General features: G+C 51.4%; 1 protein-coding gene and 1 pseudogene across 3 annotated transcripts; both read right to left on the minus strand.

The window, feature by feature from the left end:
- Nucleotides 1-1,862: 1,862 nt before the first annotated feature.
- On the minus strand, nt 1,863-11,734 carry LOC123110421 (glutathione S-transferase zeta class). Of its 3 annotated transcripts, XM_044530924.1 has the most exons (9): nt 4,205-4,440; nt 4,042-4,098; nt 3,823-3,908; nt 3,637-3,708; nt 3,159-3,212; nt 2,873-2,948; nt 2,566-2,627; nt 2,226-2,285; nt 1,863-2,137 (listed from the first exon to the last, which is right to left on the minus strand). In XM_044530924.1, the coding sequence occupies exons 1-9, from the start codon at nt 4,293-4,295 to the stop codon at nt 2,033-2,035; spliced, it is 663 nt and encodes a 220-aa protein (XP_044386859.1). In that variant the 5' UTR covers nt 4,296-4,440; the 3' UTR covers nt 1,863-2,032. The 3 variants fall into 3 exon arrangements, with proteins under 3 accessions (XP_044386859.1, XP_044386857.1, XP_044386858.1); XM_044530922.1 differs by lacking the exons at nt 1,863-2,137; nt 2,226-2,285; nt 2,566-2,627; ... (3 more) ...; nt 3,823-3,908; nt 4,205-4,440 and adding exons at nt 8,271-8,404; nt 9,832-11,734; XM_044530923.1 differs by lacking the exons at nt 1,863-2,137; nt 2,226-2,285; nt 2,566-2,627; ... (4 more) ...; nt 4,042-4,098; nt 4,205-4,440 and adding exons at nt 8,444-9,367; nt 9,832-11,734.
- LOC123110420 (L-type lectin-domain containing receptor kinase IX.1-like) lies at nt 4,651-8,262 on the minus strand (annotated as a pseudogene).
- Nucleotides 11,735-16,854: the final 5,120 nt, after the last annotated feature.

Here is a 16,854-nt window from a genome sequence, read left to right on the forward strand (position 1 = left end):
TGTCCTCTCTTCATCCCTCCATTTTCCCCTCAATCACCGTAGGAGATGGCTCTTCTGTTCCTGTTTCATGCATTGGGTCTACTTCACTTTCCCCCTCTTTATCGTTGCGCGAAGTGCTTGTTGCCCCTGCCCTCATCAAGAATTTGATATCTGTTCGACGTTTCACTATTGACAACCTCGTTTCCGTTGAATTTGATCCCTTGGGTGTCTCTGTGAAGGATCTTCGCAGCAAGGAGGTGATCGCGCGGTTCAATAGCTCCGGCGACTTGTACAATGTTCCCGGTGGCTCGTCTTCACCAACTATCCATGCACTGGTCGCTTCCGTCTCCCTGTGGCCTCGCCGGCTGGGTCATCCTAACAACGCCACCACCACTGCCCTCCTGCGCAGAGTTTCAGCTTCCTCACGTCCGAGAAGCTCATGATTCTGCTCTATGTTAGTCTTGCCAAATGGGCAAGCACGTTCGGCTGCCTTTTAGCATGTCTACTACCTCTAGTTCCTTTCCTTTCGAGTTGTTGCACTGTGATCTCTGGCAATCACGTGTCCCTAGTGTTTCTGGTTTTAGGTTTTATCTTGTAATTGTGGACGACTACTCGCATTATATGTGGACTTTCCCCCTTCGTGCCAAATCAGATGTACACACCCTGTTTGTTAACTTTCAAAAATATGTTTACACGCATTTTTCTCTCCCCATTCGTTTCCTCCAATGTGACAATGGACATGAATTCAACAATGCACGCAAGCGCGATTTCTTTCTTCAACACGGCGTTCTTCTTCGTTTTTTCCTGCCCATATACTTCTCCCCAAAACGGTAAAGCCGAACGATCTCTTCGTAGCATCAATGATATCCTTCGTACTCTTCTCATCCACGCTTCCATGCCGCCCCAGTAGTGGGTAGAGTCTCTTCGCCATGCAACTTTCCTCCTCAACATACGACCTACCAAATCCTGCCCCAAAACCTCTCCCTACGAGTCCCTCTTTCTCACCCCACCCACCTACACTGATCTCCGTGTATTCGGATGTCTGTGTTTTCCCAATCTGTCTGCCACCACCAACCACAAACTCGACCCACGCTCGCTTCCCTGCATTTTCCTCGGCTATTCGGACGACCACCGTGGCTACCGCTGTCTTCATCTTCCTACTAGCAGAGTGATTCTCTCGCGTCACGTTGTTTTCGATGAGTCGGTTTTTCCGTTCGCCCACCACCATCCGCCAAATATTTCTTCTCCTATCTCCACTACTTCTCCGTCCCCGCCCAGACTCTCTACGATCAACGTGCATGCTGTGCATGGCGCTGTTCACGTCGATCGGGCGCCCGCACCTCTCCCAACCACCGCCACTTCTCCCACCCATGCAGATGCTGCCACAACCCCTGCACCAGACCCACCAGCGCCAACTACTCCACGCGCGCACGTAGACACCGCCAGCTACTCCAGTGTTGTGATTGGAATCTTGTTGCCTACAAAGAGTACAAGGGAAGATACATATAGCGGGCGTAGAGAGCGATCATGGGATCGTGGAGATCGTGGGCTGGAGCGTGGAACGCTCCAGCGCTAACTCCAATGCTGACCGGGTCCATCGCCTAACAGAAAGCACCGGCAGCTACAGAGGAATGTCGAGAAGCTTATGATGTAGATAGCTCATAGTGTAGAGAAGATCTGAACGAAACATCCCTCAGGGGTATTTCTATAACACCACACAACGGAATCTGGGCAAAATTAAGTAGGTCTAAAAATTAGGGGTAAATATGAGTAGTGAGTTCAAGTTAGGGGTAGAAATGGAATTGTCCTTTTTTCTTAAGAAGTGACAATTGAAATGTAAGCCACTGATGTTTCATCTTGTTGCTACTTCACGTAAATCCAGATATCCAAAGACTAGTGATCACAATTATTTCATTGTTTTGATACAGACTACAGTAGCCACTTTACACTTCGTTCAGGAACTTCTGTGCTTATTGTTAGAGTTTGAAGTAACGGGACAGGACACAGGTACAGACAAAGGAGTGAGAACTACTGATTCACCCCCGGCCTATGTCTAGGCAGAGGAAGGGGCATCCGGCTGCCGGTCAGGGAGCGCAGCTTCAAATGCAGGGTGTGTCATATACTGATCGTGGAGCCTCGCGAGCGTGGGATAGTTCGACTGCGGCAAGCGCAATCATGTTCTGTTAGTTCATCAAAGATAGTTACAAGTATAGTTGTGGACTTGATAGTAAGTGAAAATGCAGTACCATGTCAATCTGATAACGAGTCACCGCAGCAAAAATCTGGGGTGCAAGGAATACATCTGCCTGCATGTAAAGAGGATGTGGCAGTTAGCTACTTAGCTGAGTCGACTCAGGGTAGTTTACACTTGCAGTGATAGTTGTTGCAGGATGATTGTTGAAATATGAATTCTATTTCATTTCAGGGGAGGGACTAGACTACAGTTACTTTCAAGGGAAAAGGGACACCTATTAATACAACATAAACGAATCTACTGCGGAGAAAATTCATTCCAAATAATGATGTTCTTTGGTTGTTCGACAGAAAAAAAGAAAGAGATAGAAAATCGTAGGGTAGCATACGAACCAGTTGGACTTCATCTCCCATAGCAAACTTCCCAGCACAGCCTTTGATCATGTTCTCAACAGCTGAATCGTTGGGGATGAAAGTGAGCACATGGTTGCATAATGAGAAAGCAGACAGAGGCAGCGAAATACCAAGTGTAAATGCAGGAAAGGAAGTTCTAAAGGAAATAATGCGAGTTTCTCAAAACATGCAAGATCACTGAATTACTTGGTGAGCGGTATTTCCAAAGCAATTTTTCTGGATGGAAGTAATGCTGCAAATATAGCAGTAATAACCAAGAAAGGAGGGACATGTCTGTGAAGACAACCTGTGAAACCTCTATCAATCTGTTGTTGGACCCACGGGATGCTCTCCCCTGTTCCAACCTTTTGCTCGATAAATCTCTGTAGACAAATGAGCAATAAAACAAAACAACAAGTTAAGCATCTGTGCAATTTATAAGCATAAGCTGTCTAAATATAGAATCAACTAGTATTGCACAGCACACATGGGTACCCGTCCCTCTATGGGCCTCAGGTGCACTGGCAATCAGATTTTAGACATAGAACACACAGTGGTCGTCATATGCTTAGTAATGCATAGTCGGTACTTACCACCAAGGTGAGATTGTGAAGAGGTTGAATACCAGAGCACACGATGCTTGCTATCTGCGATAAAAGTTAGTAGAGGAACATCCACATTAGTATTATGAATTGGTAACCGAAGAAAAAGTTGAACATATACGGTAAAAGTATTTTGTAGATTATACTTGGACCTGATTATATATACGTTTCGTTTGCTCAGAGCAGGTCAGATAAAATAGATTCAGAAACTGTCTTGCTTTTTATTTACTGTGTACTTTGTGCTATGCTTTGATAACATGAATTCGAGGATGAATTTTTTGGCGGGTCGGATAAAATAGAATACTAACTAACCTGTAAGCAAACTGTATAATGATTTGAAAAACTAGATCAAAGAGAGAATAACAATTACACGATTGACTACACGATTGACTCCACACACAAAGTACTACTGAGTAAAGCATGAAATACTTCTGCTGACCATGGTGAGTAAAAGGTTATCATTAGTTACCTGGATATTCAGGGCCTTCTTTTTAAGGTCTTGGGGCAAAAGAGGACGCTGAGGGTACTTGTCCTCCAAATACTGTAAAGTCACAAGGAAGCAAGCGGTTAACAAGCGAATGGTACTGCGTAGGAGGAAGGAATACACAATTTGGAGACCCTGGGCCAGAGTGATGATATGTCAGCAAGCACTTGCCAATGCTATTGCGTACGAGTCACCAATCACTGTGTCGCCGTCGACCAAGGCAGGGACGAACTTCATAGGATTAAGCTTCATGAACTCTGCCACCCACAAAGCAAGATATATGAACCTAGTGAGTGGTAGGTGCGTATATCTTTACTACTACTAGTACCAAACAAACAACTGACGCAAGTGCAGAGGAGTGAGGACGGGAAGCAAGCAGACGGTGGGTACCGGGATCAGACTGCTCGCCCTTGAGGAGGTTCACCGCCTTGTACTCATAATCGATACCTGCAGGAAAGTCATGATCCAGTTTACTCGACGTAATCAGAGGAACGACGAGGGTGGAGTGAGACCAGAATCAGATATGGGGGAGGGGGAAGAGCGAGCAGCACGCGGTTGAGCGCGATGCGGACGCAGTGGGAGCAGGAACTGCGCCAGTATGAGTACAGAATCGGCCTCGCCGCCGGCGCCTCCACCGAAGCCATTCGGAGCAGTCGCTCGGTCTGGGAGGTGCGGGTTCGTAGCCGGCGGCCAGTGAAGAAGTGGACCACGGCAGCGCTCGGTCGAGGAGGTCCAGCCGGAAGCGAAGTGGGACACGGAAATAATAAAGAAGGCAACTCAAGTGGGTTTGTTCACCGAACAAGCGGAGCCCATGTCCGGGTCGCAGCTCAGTTTAAAGCGAGGTTCAATTTTAACACTGTTTTTCTCTTCTTTTTGACGGCCTACATTGATTATACTTCAACAAATAAATATACTTGACCTAAAAAAAGGTGAAATCACTAGTCAAGGAGTAACATACCCCTTTTGTGATGACAAGTGGCATATCATATGTCAGTTTCATCGGTTTTTAGAAAAAGAATAATCTCCCTCGGCTTCTACATCATTGCGATCCACACTGTCATATCCTATATAACACTAGGCTCCCTAACTTTAAAGGACTCACAATCAATTGATGTCTCCATTTGAAATTGGAGCACTCGATTTTGACCGGGTCAACACTTTTTCAAAACTCTCTATGCTTCCTAATTTTTAATCGAAATCTTCAATTTAAAATTGAGTCACCCGATTTTGACCGGGTCGACAATTTCTTAAGGAGCTCTCCCATTCATTTATTTTAATTCACTATTGTCCCCTAGTTTTGAAGCTCTTCAATTCAATTGAGGTATTCAATTATGGATTTGGTTTACGATTTTGATCGGCCAATTATTTCTTAAATCAATCAGCAAAAACCGGCCTATAAAAACATAGTGCACCCTCCACTATCCAGAAAAAAAACGCCATCGGGTGATACTGTATAGCACCAATATAGTACATGCAGCTACCGACACAAAAATTTCCCCACATAAATATGAGTTTCTTAATGGATGACACAGAATCACCATTTGCGGGTAGATAATGAAAGAAACTGCAAAGAAAGTATAATCAGTTCTGATGATTAACTGAATTTAATGAGACCGTTATTTACTACTGTATCACAATAGCTCAATTATAATGGAATGATCAGAAATTAGGATAATTAACAAATTACTTCGTGTTAGCAAACTGAGCGTATTAATTTGTCCCCTTCAAACATTTAGCGTCCAGTGATTTGTCCATCCACTACCGTGTTGCTTCGCATCGACATCGACTTCTCCGACTTCTCCGCCGTCGTGTCAGTTCCGCTGCTGCCACTGCCGCCAGCGCCGGTGACACCAGTAGACAACGTGGAACTTGAACCAGCACGAACAAGAAAGTTGCCACCGGCATCCTCTCCGGGAGGGTCGGCAGAGGCTGCTCGCGCCGCAGCACACCGACGGCCTGCCTGATGGACGGCCTGAGGCTCCGGTCTGGGTGCGCGCACCAGAGCCCGACGACCATCACGCGCTCCATCTCATCGCCGTCAAACTCCCCCTCCAGCCGCGCGTCAGCGGCATCAAGAACCCTTCCCACGCCGTATGATGCCCAGACCCGCTGAGCCAGGTGGACCATCTGCTCCTCTTCTGCCACTGCCAGAGGCCGCCTGCCGCAGGCAATCTCGAGAAGGACAACTCCGAAGCTGTACACGTCCGACTCGGCGCTGGTACGACCGGTGGTCATGCACTCTGGATCCATGTACCCCATCGTGCCGGCGAGCACAGTCGTGTGTGAGCCCCGGCCGTGGTCGACAAGCCTGGCAAGGCCGAAGTCGCCGAGCTTGGCAGCAAAGGAGGCGTCCAGCATGATGTTGCTTGGCTTGATGTCTCTGTGCAGGACGCACTGCTCCCACTCTTGGTGAAGATACAGGAGGGCAGAGCCCAGCCCAAGCACGATCTCATGCCTGACCGGCCATGGCAGCACGTCTGCGTTCTTGCCGCCGTAGAGGTGCGTGTCAAGGCTGCCCTTGGGCATCAGCTCGTAGACAAGGAGCAGCTCACCACCGCCATGGCACCAGCCAATAAGCTGCACCAGGTTTCGGTGCCGGAGCCTGCTTATAATCGTCACCTCGGAAGCATACTCTTTCTTCCCTTGCTTGGAGCCTTTGGAGACTCTCTTGATGGCCACCTCGAGGTTCGACTCCTCGAGGTATCCTCTGTACACGGAGCCGAAACCTCCTTCCCCGAGCTTCTTCTCGTCGGAGAAGTTGTCAGTGGCGATGGCCAGCTCACCGTAGCGAAATCGCTTGGGCCCAGTCCCTTTCTCGAAGTCGTCTTCCATGGCTGGGTCGTCGCCGTCGGAAAATTTGCCATCTTCCGGCTCTTGCCCCTTTGCCTGCTTATTGGCAGTGATTGGGTGCTTTTGCCGTCGTCGGAGAAGGAGACAGGCCAAGACACCAACAAGAATGATCAAGAACGAGACGGCACCAATGGAGCTGCCGATCAGGAGCCTTGTTCTTGAAGAAGACGATGCTTCTGTCACAGAATTCCAAGAACAATAGAGATTAATATCTCATTGGATATTTATGTGAAAGAAGGCTACCCCAAACCTGCAAAGACTGACCTCCGGGCTTTGGAGACGACGGCGGCGGTGGTTCTGATGCAGGTGGAAGGGTTATCTCAAAGGGGCCGATCTGGTAGTGCACGTAGCAGCTGTATGCCTTGACGGCGCCACCGGTCTCGTTCTGGAACAGCTCCGGCAGTTTGCCGACCAAGGAGGAGAGGCACCGGCTGCACTCGCTCGCGTTGAGGTTCCTCGTGCACTGCGCCAGCCCGAACACCCGCCACGAAGCATCGTATGGCGTGCTCCCACTCGCTGCCCGCGCCGGCGACCCAGCGGCCTGTCCCGTGAGGTCGGCCATGAGCGGAAGCCACGCCCTGGCCATGGCCACCGGATCGACTGGGATGGGAGCGGTGTACTTCACGTAGAAAGGGATGTCGAGGTCGGCCGTGGATGCAAAGGGCGACACCGGGGAGTACCGGAGTATGCACGCATCGTATGCCGCGCGCATGTCCCGGCTGCCAGGGCACAAGGCCATGATCCCCGCCGGCGCTCCGGTGAGGCATTCCAGGCACTCCGCCGCGTCGTGGTCGGCATAGCACATGATGAGGGTGAAGACCTGGTCGGGAGATCCCGAGTCCCCCGCAGTGCCGATGTAGAACCCGTCGTTCCTGCTGGCGGCCGCGGGGAGGGCGGCGAGGAGCTCGTCGAGGTTCTTCTTGAACTGGCTGCCATCGGTGTAGTTGCCAGTGGTCGAGCAGGAAGGATGCACTGGAGCCAGGAACTTGTCCTGCTTGCCAACTGCGGCAGCGGCGCCGACGCCGAGAGATGCAACAACGGCGAGGACGAGGATGACAAACCTGGAAGCCATGGACGACGGTCAGCCGGCCAGCATGGGAGGCGCTGGTGCTTGGGATCCTAACAAAGGTAACTTCTCTGTCTTGCTCTCATTTCTAACTGTGATTAGATTATACTTGTGAACCTACCTGACCAAGATTAAGCTTATGCACGCCATACTTTATATTTTGCTGGAGATGATGAAGTAGAATCTGTCCGAGGCAGATACATAATTTGGAGCTTGGGTAATGCCAAATGTCATATGAGGGGTGTTCCTCAGCCGGCTTATTTTCGGCATACATCATGTATAGTATTTGCCCCAGTCAGTGTCAAAAATATTAGTTTTTGCCCCAGTCACTATCCCTTTAGTGATGCCAAACTAGGCAGAAGACTCTGGGGTCTGGGGAACTAGCGATTTCAGTTCAAAGTTCTGTACCTTGTTTATCAGTTCTCCACTTCTCATGCTGCTTGATAAAAGCATATATTAGGAAAAGTGTATGTATATATATATATGCTTCTCCTATATACATGTCTCCAGAACCACATGTATCTATTCCTAAATTGATTAGAACCATGTGTCATGCGAAGAAAATAAAAAGGGAACGGTTTGTTAGGAATATATTGGGATATTGTATGAAAAACATATTTCTGCATATATAAATGAAACAAATGCATGGCAAAAATATAATCATGGGTCATAGTACACGAAACAAATTTGCAGAATATTATACCTCAATCTGTAAAGTTCCTAGTAGAGGTATCCTATAAAAGAGACATCCTTCTTTCAATTAAGAGTTCTCCATCTTCGTTAAGGATGATCCCAAAAATAGATATAACACGAGATATTGATAACCCACCTAAAAACCTAAATATCAAACCAGAAAGATTATGAGTAAAACTATCGAAGTAGAAACAAAAATGCTTACATCATAAAACTTAATTGTGGAACAGAATAAAACTATCTTGGGCAAACTAAACCAAAAGCAGGGCAAGAACAATACAAAATGCAGGGCAGAATAACGCATCTCTTAGTAGAACGGAAGATAAGGAGGCATAGTTTTTTTTTAATCAAAGATAAGATGAACTTCAGGAGCCTGAACAAAAAATGCAGGTCAATGAAAGCACTACTTACATCTGTATCATTGTGTTGCCTGAACTTGATAAGCAATCCTTCTGTGCTGATCCTAGGTGTCTCACACGTTCTTTAGTGGCTGGTTATGCAGTTAGAACATGCAATTGCTGACTCAATGTAGTTATACATTTCAGTTATTTTATTAAATACATATAAAAAGATAATTCTTAGACCTTTAGTTGCAATTGACAGCGAGCAATTTATCTATGTGTTCCAATGTGAATGTACAATGAAAAGTCTGAAGAAAGTTTGTTGATGCGACTACGTGCCGCCTGGCACCGCAGGGCAATGAGCTCTATAGAAAATCAGAGTGGACGCTTGCTATGGGCTACAGCAAGTATTCACAATTCTTTGCGCCTGTGGATGTGGGATAGTGGGTCTTGATTCAGCAGAGCCAGCTCCATGTTGTTTCAGTCCCAATCAACGTTCCTTCAGGGTCGTTTCGATTGACTGCTGTCCCTCCAACTTCCTAGTCGATCTTTCTTCAGGGTCATTTTGGTGGTCTGCCGTTTCTCCATCTGCCTTGCTATGCAGCTGCTCTTCTTCTTGGGTTGTTGTTAGTAGTAGTAGTTATTTTCAGGGCACTGTTTTGTTTGAGTTGTTTTCAGGATGGAGCCATGGAGGTCGTTTGTGCTCAGACTTCGTATGGGGTTTCTTCCCCTTTTCTTTCTATCTATTTATTCACAGGCAGTCCTCCTGCTTGGTTCGAAAAAATAGTTTATTACTAAATTTATCAGGAGCTCAATGCATTTACCACGTGAAATTCCCAAGGATTAATCCTCCAGAATTTGAACAAAAATCCCTTGCAGCAACGAGTTCTTAGCTAGCACCACAACCTCATCCAAAATTACCAAAGTAAGCAATGGAATCCTTCAGAAAAAAATCCTATGTGATACTGTCCTAAAATTTCTAATCCTTCAAAATTCATATGAAAATCCATTAAATCAAAGAGGCCCATCACTGGCATCATTAAATCAATCCAAAACTGAACAAAGTAATCTTTAACTACAAGAATCAGAAGTACATCACATATGCATAATTAAGCACAACATCTAAGACTTGATTAGCTGGGTGATCTAACAGGCCCAGGTTATTCAACACTGACATCACGAAGAAATCATGGCAATGGAGCACAACAAAAGGATGTAAATATTACTTACATATATGGAGAAGGCTTGTGTGTTCCATCCCACATCTTAAGCACTAAATTAATTCATGCATGTCCACTGCTTCTGTTCTGTGAATTTCTCATGGAGGATATCCAATCCACAAAAAGAACCAAACAGGATTAGAGGTTACAATCTCTTCTTGCTTCTTGAACATCCCAAAGGGCAATCAACCATGTGAAATATAAATTGGTTAGGTGATCAACTTCTAAATCCCTGATCATCCAGTAAATCTTCATGATTTGATTTTGCCAACTCGATGTTCAAGGAGGTGGAGAGGCTAACCTAGAGACACCCCCATATACTCTTTTTCTAATGTTGGCTACTATCCTATCTGCAACCTGGACATCAGTTTCTTCATCATCTTTTAGCTTGTGCAACTCCTTCGGATCTTTACACTCCTTCAGAACATTGGAAACAGCCTGAGCTTTCTCCAATATTAATTTTCTCTTTTCTTTAGCATTGTCGCCTTCCTTTTCCCTGTAGCTGCCAGGCAACTTTGTAGAATGTGGTACTGAGCGCATTAGGTCGGTCAACTTCTCTTCCAGTTGAACCAAACCCAGCCGCTTGAGCTCTTTCATAAGCATCCTGTAAGTGATATACTGGGGCACGTGCCCTCTACGAAACATGTCCTCAAACTCAGCACATGCTTCGTCAAACCGATGGCTTCGGCAAAGCAAATGTATCAGCATGGTGCTTGTTGCCAGATCAGACTCAAAGCCATTAACCTTCATCTCCTTTATCATCTGCACCACTAATTCAAGCCGATTAGCCTCGCACAACATCTTGACCAGGAGGTTGTAAGTGGTCTGGTCCGGCGCATAACCATTGTTGACCATCTTGTTATAAAGATTCATCCCCAGCTCAACATTCCCGGTCTTGGCAAAGAACACGAAGAAGTAATTGTACGTTTTTGCAGTTGGCAAGATGCCCCTCCCCATCATGGCCTTGAGCACACCGCTTGCCCCGGCAAGGTCTCCATATTTGCAGTAAGCCAACACGAGCGAGTTGAATGTTGAGATATTAGGGGCCACCCCGTAGAGAGGAAATTTCTCGAGCAGGTTGTATGCGTCCCGAAATCGGCCGGCATGAGCGAGGGCATGCACGATGGGGTTGCAGGTAACCAGATTCGCCTCGATCCGCTCCTTCCGCATCTCGTCGAGGAGAGACAGTGCCTGGTCCGGCTGCTGCATCCGACAAACCGCCTTGATGAGAGTCCCGTAGGAGACCACCGTCGGGCGCACGCCGGCCACGCGCATCTCAGCCCAGAGCTTCCCGACCTTGTCCAGCCGGCGGGCGCTGGACCAGCCATCGAGGAGCATGTTGTAGGTCCGTTCATCGGGCGCCAGCTCCCCCTCGCGCCGGCACCGCTCGACGAGTTTCGCGGCCGGGCGCGGGTGGCCCTCCTTGCAGAGCGCCCCGACAGCCATGTTTAGGAGGGAGGTCGCGGCGGGGGCGCCGTCGCCATCGACCGTGTAGCGGTCGGGGTTGCGGCGGAGGAAGTGGAATGCGCGGAGAGCCGCCGAGGAGCGGCCGAGGCGGGCGTAGCGGCGGACGAGCGGAGCGAAGGCGGCAAGGGGAGGGGGCGGGGATGAAGGCGACTGGAGGAGGAGGAGGCGCCAGGATGCGGCGAAGAGGCCGCGGGAGGCGAGGAGGGAGACGGCGGCGGCGGAGCCGGCCCAGCGGGCGAGCGCGGGGAACGCGGACTCGGGGAGGGTGGTGAGCGACTGGCGGAGGTGCGGGAACAGGGCGGGGTCCGGGCTGATGCCGGACGCGCGGAGGCGGTTGTCGGGGTCCGCGTCGCTGAGGATAGAGACTACGGCGGCGGCGGCGGCGGAATCGTTGGGAGGGGCGGGAGCGGAGAGCGGGGCGGCGGCGGGCCTAGGCTGCATTTCGTTTTCGGGTGTCTGACGAGGAAGGGACAGAGGTTTTTGCTTTGCCCTGCCCCGGCACGAATGCGTTTTACAGGAGCCGTCCGATTACAGCATGTACGGTCAGGATGGTTGCTCCTGAATTCAAAACATTCAGAGTTGTCCGATGTGCTTGACGTATTCCATGTGTTCCAGTAGCACAAATTCTTCCAACTCCAAGTCCCACACAAGCCAAGTTCAAAAAAAGAAAAGTCCCACACAAGCCCAATGTCTACGAGAGAACCGATTCCCGCTCTACAACCATCAAGTACCTTTAGGTTCAGTGGAGCAGCCACATCAAAAAAGAAGTCACCTCAAAACGTGAAGATGAGATGAGGATGGTTTCCCCTTCTCTTAGCCTAGGAATGTCAGGATGAGATTATTTTTAAGGGGATAGATCTGTAACATTATGTATCTTGATGCCCTGACTATCACTATGTATACTCAAGATTAAAAATTGGGAGTACTGTAAAGCATAATCTTTATTCACATCTTGTGGATTTTATTTGGATCTTGATACCTTAACAAACTAAATTTTTGACAAGCTTAATATGTTGGAGTTAAAATTCGATAAAAGTCACCACTGTAACCATGAAGGCAAGGTGCGCCATAAAACAAATATTTAAGGATTTTTTTAATCCATTTCAAAATCAGCCTTTTAGCAATTTAATTGGAAACATTCACATAAAAAACAATGCTTTGGTATTTCAAACACCCTAGAGTGGACAAACTTGATTGATCATGTTGAAATTCTGAAACGGCCGGTCGCGGCCGTGCCGTGCCCTCTGTCGGTGCCGGCAGCGCTGCGTCCGCGGGTGGAAACCCTTCCCTCCCCCACGCGCTCCCGTGTGGTGGGCTGGGCTGATGTGGGCCTTGTGGGTCGGCCGTGTCGGGGGCGCTCCTCCCCTCTCACTGGCCTTCCTTGGTTGGGTCGGCCCAAGCTGGGCCGAGCGGATCTCTTCCCTCCCCCGGCCCAACCCAGCCATCCTCTTTAGGGTTCTCGCGGGGCGCTGGCCTCTCGTCCCAGCCCCGTCCCGCATCTCCCTCGCCGCCACCCCACCTCGCCTTCTCTTCCTCCCCTGCGTCGCTCTCTCCGACGCCAGCTTCTCGTGCTCCTGCCCCCGCCTCCATCTGCCATCCCCCAATGGCTCGCGATGCCGGTGACGGCGAGCCGCGCCCAAAGCGCCATGCGCCGGGCCGTGATGTGGCCTCTCGGCCGTCCCGGAGGGATTGCGCCGGGAGGCCGAACTTCGGGATGCTCTGGTGCGCGGCAAGGACGCGGCGCTGTCCGAGGGCGCTGACTGGCGCGCGGCCCGTCCCCGGGAGCGCTCCCCCTCGTCTTGGCGTGGCCGCGGCCGGGATCGGGATCGCCCTTCTCCCCATCGATCCCGGTCGCCGCCCCGGTCTGGTCGTTCTGAGGCCTCCCCGCCCCGGCGCTATGACCCTCCCCGCCGCCAGGCCCAGTTCCCTCCGGCCGGCCCCAACAACGGCAACAACCGCAATGGTCGTGGAGTGTTTGCTAAGAAGAAGAAGAAGCGCGGAGCGCAATCTCAGCTGGGTGGTCCGGCCTCCTCAGTCACCCACCCGCCAGCGCCGGCCGTCCCTCCACCTGCTGTGTCGGCGGCTATGTGCTTCAATTGCGGGGTGGACGGGCACTGCCAGGTGGATTGCACTCAGCCCCTGGCCTGCTTCCGCTGCTCGAAGACGGACCATCCCGCCGCGCTTTGCCCCGACCACCAGCCCATTGGGGCGCTTGGGCTGTTCGGTTACGCGCTTGACGATCTGGGCTTCTTCCAGATGGACCTCCCCGAGACCCGGGCCGCTCCGCCCATGTCCGCTCTCATCTCGGTCTTGGACGGCAAGACGGCATCCCCGACCATCATCTCCGACGAGCTTCACCACCTGTTCAACCCGGACTGGGATTGGGAGGTCACCCCGATCTCAGACCGGGAGTTCTCGGTGATCTTCCCCGACCCCGTCAGCCTTCGGTATGGCACCCACAGCGCCAGACTCACGCTCGCCCTCAACCAGCTTTCAGTCTGCATCTCGGTCCCTTCGGTGGACCCTCTCGCTGTGGCCACCCTGTCCACGGTTTGGGTGCAGATTCGTGGGCTCCCCACTCCTGCTCGCGACGAGGGTGTCCTCCGTGGCTTGTCCCGCCTCCTGGGCAAGTTTGTGGCGGTTGACAGTGCCTCTCTGCCCAAGGGCCCGGCTGTGCGGATGCAGATCAAATCCTCTGACCCCTCCAAGCTCAAGACGACGATCCGCATGTTCTTCAATGGCGTTGGTTACGACCTGCACGTCTCCGTTGAGGGTGGGACTCCCACTGATCCCCTCAACCCGGAGGCGGGAGGTGGCGCTGCTCCAGGATCAGATGGGGGGGACTGATGCTCCGGGCTCCCCCCGAGGTCCTCATCGCCGCTCTCCCCGCTCTGAGGCCTCCGACGATGACTCAACTGATCCTGAGGATGATGGTCCTCCCGCTGGCTCCTCCCACCCCTCGACCACTCACAATGTGGGTCACGGCTCCTTCGACGCCGATCCTGCGAACAAGTGTGAGGACATCGCGGCGATTGCGGCCATGCTCGACGAGGCCGCCACCCTCCCCCCTGGTGCCACTCTCCCTCCACCTTTCCTGCCTCTGTTGTCCGTATCTGAGGAGGAGGAGAGCGAGGTCAGCCGGGGTAGCATGGAGGTTCGTCCTCCGTCCTCCCCGCGGCTGGTGTCCCCGATGCCAGGCCAGGAGGACTTCTCGGTGTCGTCGCCTATGGAGTCGCCCATGGCTCCGCCTCCTCCCCCGTCCTCCAGGCTCCCCAGGTCCCGGGGCCGTCCTTGTTCGGCCTCTACTCCGGTTTCATCTACCCGGAAGAGTGCCAGGCTTGGGGCGGCGTCGGGACTTTCTGGGGCGTCCCCGAACACGGTGGAGAAGGCTTCGCGACGTGCCGCCATCCGCAACCTTGACACAAGTCCGTCTGCCTCCCAGGCCCCTTGTTCTGATTCGGATGATTTCTGTGATGCATCTTTTTACACTCTTGCTGGGGTTCCCCTTGGTCACCTTGCCAAGGTAGCGGCTGATTCAGCTATTGTGTTCCGTGGCGAGAAGGGCCCGGCCCTTGAGCAGCTTGCGTCCCTCTAGGCAAAAGAGATCCCGGAGGGCCACCTCGCAGCCATTAGGGCTCGCGAGCCCCCACCCCTCCACCTCGTCGTCCCCGTGGTCGTGTCCACCCTGAGGCCGACCCAGGTGAGGTTCGTGGCCGGACTCGGTCTCGTACTGCTCAATTATGCCGTGCTCTTAGCGCTGCTTCCACTGTTGGGTCCAGGGAGGACCCGTTAGACGAGTGACCATGTGCGCTCTTTTTTGGAACCTGCAGGGCTTTGGCCATGATGGCTGCTGTAGGCAGCTCATAGAATACATGCGTGAGGAAGCCATAGATGTGGTGGCGATCCAAGAGACAATGCGCACTGAGTTCTCTCTAGTGGAACTTGAGCGTCTTAGCAGACACCTTTTCGCCTGGCGCTGGTTGCCATCTAGTGGGGTGACAGGTCACTCCGATGGCATCCTTTTAGGAGTGAAGGATGCCACCTTTGAGGTGGGCTCCATGGACCGTGGAGCCCACTTTGTTAGTACGGAAGTCTGGGAACGCGACGTGAACTTCAAATGGGAGATCATAGTGGTCTATGGCCGGGCCGATCACAGTCGATCCGCCGCCTTCTTGGCGGAGCTTCATGCCAATATCTCCTCCGCGACCCTCCCGATCGTGGTTGGAGGCGACTTCAACCTCCTTCGATCTGCCGAGGAGAAGAATAACTCACGGGTGGACTTGGCCGAGATGCGTCGTTTCAATGACTGGGTCGCGGATCTGGGTCTTCTTGAGCTAGACAGGGTCGGGGCGTGATTTACCTGGACTAATCGACAGGTTTCCCCCTTAGCGTGCTTGATCGGGTGTTTGTCTCCCCCAACTGGGAACTTCGGTTCCCTTTGGCCTCTCTCCAGGCTATTACCCGTATTGGATCTGACCATGTTCCTCTCCTATTAGCTTCTATGGATGAACGACCGCGCCCTCCCCCGCGGTTCCGTTTCGAGAACTTCTGGCTCCGGCAACCAGGCTTTGTGGAAGCCGTCCAGACCCACTGGGTCTCGGCTCGCGTCGAGCCCCATAGGCAGATGTCGATCCTCAATGAATGGCATCATTTGTCCAAATGATCCCGACAGTTTATGACGGGATGGGGGTGAACATTGGGCGAGATCTTCGTATTCAGAAGGCCTCCCTCCTCAAGGAGATTCGGGACCTTGACCTCCGTGCAGATATCGCAGGGATCTCCGCAGAGGAATGGATGCATAGATATAATTTGGAGGACTCCCTTATGGAGATTTACTCCAAGGAGGAAGAGTTTTGGCGCCAACGTGGCTCCATTAACTGGGTGCTATTCGGGGACGCCAACACTGCTTACTTCCAGGCCATCGCTAATGGCCGTAGGCGACGTTGTTCCATCCCCCTCCTTTGGGAGGGTGGACAGTTGTTTCAAGACCCTCAGGCTATCCGCTTGCTAGTTGACGACTTTTACAAGTCACTATTTCAGGGTCGTCCGTGGAATGGTGTCGCCCTTGCCGACCACATCTGGTTGCGCGACCAACAGATTTCCCTCGTGGAAAATGCGACCCTGCTGGGCCCCTTCGATGCTGCGGAAGTGGAGACCTTTGTCAAAGCTATGAACCCGACGTCGGCCCCAGGCCCCGATGGCTTGCCGGTTCGCTTTTTCCAGGCCTTCTGGCCGATGGTCAAGGATATCATCCTTGATCTTTTCAGCGAGTTTTCTAGGGGCACCCTAGACATGTCTCGACTTAACTACGGGATTATCTCCTTGATTCCCAAGGTGCCGGGAGCATCGGACATTAGACAATTCCGTCCTATCACAGTCCTCAATGTGATATTTCGGATTCTCGTCAAAGGGTACGCCACTAGGGCGGCCCTTATTGCTCCCCGGATTCATCATCTGAACCAGTCGGCCTTCACGAAAGGGAGATATATCTTAGATGGGATCCTTGCCCTCCATGAGATTATCCATGAGGTTAAGAGCAAACACCTCTGTGCGGTGTTTTTCAAGA

This window comes from Triticum aestivum, chromosome 5B, assembly GCF_018294505.1.
Source record: "Triticum aestivum cultivar Chinese Spring chromosome 5B, IWGSC CS RefSeq v2.1, whole genome shotgun sequence".
In the NCBI taxonomy this organism is placed as follows: Eukaryota; Viridiplantae; Streptophyta; class Magnoliopsida; order Poales; family Poaceae; genus Triticum; species Triticum aestivum.